The 3,415-nt window shown below is 44.8% G+C and overlaps 1 protein-coding gene across 1 annotated transcript; it reads left to right on the top strand.

The window, feature by feature from the left end:
• Window positions 1–694: 694 nt before the first annotated feature.
• Window positions 695–2,920, top strand: LOC129403611 (cornifin-B-like). The gene is made up of 2 exons (XM_055132949.1): window positions 695–730; window positions 1,951–2,920. The coding sequence occupies exon 2, from the start codon at window positions 1,970–1,972 to the stop codon at window positions 2,615–2,617; it is 648 nt and encodes a 215-aa protein (XP_054988924.1). The 5' UTR covers window positions 695–730; window positions 1,951–1,969; the 3' UTR covers window positions 2,618–2,920.
• The last annotated feature ends 495 nt before the right edge of the window (window positions 2,921–3,415 follow it).

Here is a 3,415-nt window from a genome sequence, read left to right as displayed (position 1 = left end):
ATCATATTTGATCATATCTCAAACTCCCTCCAGAGTAAGGAACATCCAGAGTAGTCATTTAGTCTTTCCCTTCCCCTCCAAGACAGATCCACTGAGAGACAAATATTCACATATTTCTTCTACCCCAACCAAGGACTTACCCAATCAGAAGTGATTATTGTTTATATTCACATCTACTTGGAACACTCACATGCTCAAAAACATTCATCAGAGTTAAAAATTGAAGAGGCATGTCCAAAAGCCATATCTGTTTCATATGCCGGAATTTGGGCAAATTTCATATGACCGTGCTCATTTTAGTTCCTTTGTTCTCAGGACTTACTCCAGACTTTTGCTCAGGGATCACTTCTGGTGGGGTTCTCAAGAGAATATAATAGTGGCAGACCTGAACCAAAGGGTCAAGAGTGTAAGACAAGTGCTTTACCCCTAAACTATGTGACCTTCCTCCCTGATTTACTTCTCACCACCCAAAAATGTTGTTTGTTGCCCACAGCAACCTCACCTCAAAGGGTGGACAGAAGAACAGGCTCAGGTGACCTCATCATCAGAAAATAAGCATCAAAAAATGTTAAGCCAGAGATTTTTTATAACAAAAGCTGGAATGAAGATAGAGTAGCAAAAAGAAATCCCACTTCCTTAAGGCAGGACGCATTTCCTATATAAAATACCAGCTGCACAGAGCTTCCACACCAAAACCCAGAGACAACAGCTTGACTTTTGTGTACGACAGGTGAGTCTCCTTATTTAAATTTTCTTCATATTCACCTAATAGGGCTTTATTTTGATTGGGATCATTTTGCTTAAAAAGTACACGTTGATTTTTAATGAAATGATGATTGGTGTTTTCAGGAGACTTTATATATCACTTTGAGTTCCCTTAAATTACAGTCATAGAAATTTGTCCAGGGACCAGAGATGGATAATAGAGTCTATAACGATCCTTTGCTCCACCATGATGTAAATGATGCAGAGCCATGACATGCATCATTTACATAGTAGAAAAACTTTGTTCAACTATTTGGAGTTATCTGTAACCCATTTGAGAGCAATTTCAGTGAAATTGTCAAGTACCTCTATTCATTATTAAGAAGTTATCATTTTAAAGACACTTATTCACTGCCTGGATGGGGTGCTCAGAAAAGAAATTGTTTTCTACTCCACAATTGCTCTAAGAACCTGCTACAAAGGGGTAAGTTGCTAACATTATGCAGAGAGAGTGAATAGCAGACTGGGCAAGCCAGGGGGTGTGCTGGGGAAATTAGGAAATAGAACTGGCGCTGGGCAGTGTGTCTGGGAGGAGCGTCCTGATGGGGGAGCAAGTGCAGACAAGCAGCCCCACGTGGAACAGCTCCCAGGACACATGCACAGAGGCGTGTGTGTAGAAGCTCCCGGGAAATGCGCCAGCTCAGGGAGACTGTGTATGTGCTCTGAGAGGTGAGGTGTTCTGGAGGAGATGAGATGGAGGCTACAGGCTTCTGACTTTATTGCCTTGTACAGTCTTGAAAGCCAGAGAGATAGTAGCAGGAGTAAGATACTTGCCTTGCACATGGCTGGCCCTGGTTCTGTCCCTGGCACTCCTCAAAAGTACTACCAGGAGTGATTCGTGAAAACTGAGCCAGAAGTAAGTCCTGAGCAAGTACCCTCAGTGTGACCAATAATACAACAGAGTAAGAGAAAGCCTGAACTCGTCATTCCAGGAAACTGTGCTGTTGTGTTGCTGAGATCGGTGTTGAGGGTCAACAGGAGAAAGAGCAAAGAGCCTCACTCCCAAAGAGCCCAGTAAATCAATCACATCAAACCTTCTCTTGCAAGGGATTGCCAAAGTGCCCTTTGATCTCAATTGAGGGAGTCAGGACAGTGTGACAGCTCTCACTGCTGACGGGCTATGGAATGTGGCATACTTTGTCTTCCTCTTTCGTCCAGTCGTTGAGCCAGTTCTTCTGTCTCCAGGTCCAGCCTTCTCGCCAGCATGAGTTCCTACCAGCAGAAGCAGCCCCACCACCCACCATCCCAGCTTGAGCAACAGCAAGTGAAACAACCCTGCCAGCCTCCGCCCCAAGAGCCATTTGTTCCCACAACCAAGGAGCCGTGCCACACCAAAGTCCCACAGCCCGGCCACTCCCACTACCCGGAACCAGGCCATCCTACCTTCCCTGGACAGGGTCACACCAAGCCTCCTCAACCTGTCTACCCTGAAGTCCCTCAGCCGGGCCAAACCAAGCTTCCTCAACCTGGCTACCCCAAGGTGCCTCAGCCTGGCCACCCCAATGTTCCAGAGCCATGCAACCCCCAATATCCTGAGCCAGGCCATTCTAAAAACCCTGGCCAGGGTCACACCAAGTTTCCTGAGCCAGTCCACCCTCACCCTCACCCTGGCCACACCAAGGTGCCTCAGCCTGGCCACCCCAATGTTCCAGAGCCATGCAACCCCCAGTATCCTGAGCCAGGCCATCCTAAAAACCCTGGCCAGGGTCACACCAAGTTTCCTGAGCCAGTCCACCCTCACCCTCATCCCGGCCACACCAAGGTGCCTCAGCCTGGTCACACCAAAGTCCCAGGGTCAGGCACCTCTACAGTGTATCCTGACGCAGGCCATCTGAAGACCAAGCATCAGTAATTTGCAGTCATCATTGAGAAGTTGACCACTGGATGCCAACCACTTCTTCACCATTTTTTCTATATCTTTATAGTATAGATATTGTAGTCATGTTCTTCATCTTGTGTCTGAAAAATGCATGCTATGAATATTTCTCTAAAATACTCTAAAGAGTCCTCTGATCCTCTACGTTTAGCCAAAGTCTATAGAAGGTTTTCAAGGTTTCCAATATTACAAGTTCACAATGAGAAAGAATCTGAATGGAAAAAAAAATGTGTAAAGTATGTATTTCTACTCTGTACTCATTAAATCTCTTATAATCCAGTTTTAGATTTTCATGTATCATTGAATTCATCCCTTCCTGGTCTCTCATCATGATTATTCTTGTAGTCAGAGAAGAACTACTTTATACATCTATCTAATCTTGTGCTTTGTACTTCTTTGAGTCTGTCAAAGTGAATCTTTGTAGGAGTGTGTGTGTGTGTGTGTGTGTGTGCGTGTGTGTGCAATGCATGTGACTAAAATTATGTGCTATCAGTAGAGCTGTAAGTTTGTCAGCCATATGTTGAGACTCATATGGGGCCTCCTCTGCCACTGATTTGAATCATGCCTGAGTTCCATGATACTGACTCTAAAATATAAATCAGAGTCTTGAGACCCCACCCCTAGGACTCCTATTTATTTGTAAAACATTACTTCTACAGAATTTTACTTGGTTTTCTGGCTTTCCTCACTCATTATCGTTCAAAGACCCAATACACTCAGACACACACTGACAAGGTGGCACTTTCATTGTAATCGTTTCACACTAATATGATA

Source organism: Sorex araneus, chromosome 3 (assembly GCF_027595985.1).
Source record: "Sorex araneus isolate mSorAra2 chromosome 3, mSorAra2.pri, whole genome shotgun sequence".
Lineage (NCBI taxonomy): Eukaryota > Metazoa > Chordata > Mammalia > Eulipotyphla > Soricidae > Sorex > Sorex araneus.
This window is presented reverse-complemented; position numbering and strand designations above follow the sequence as displayed.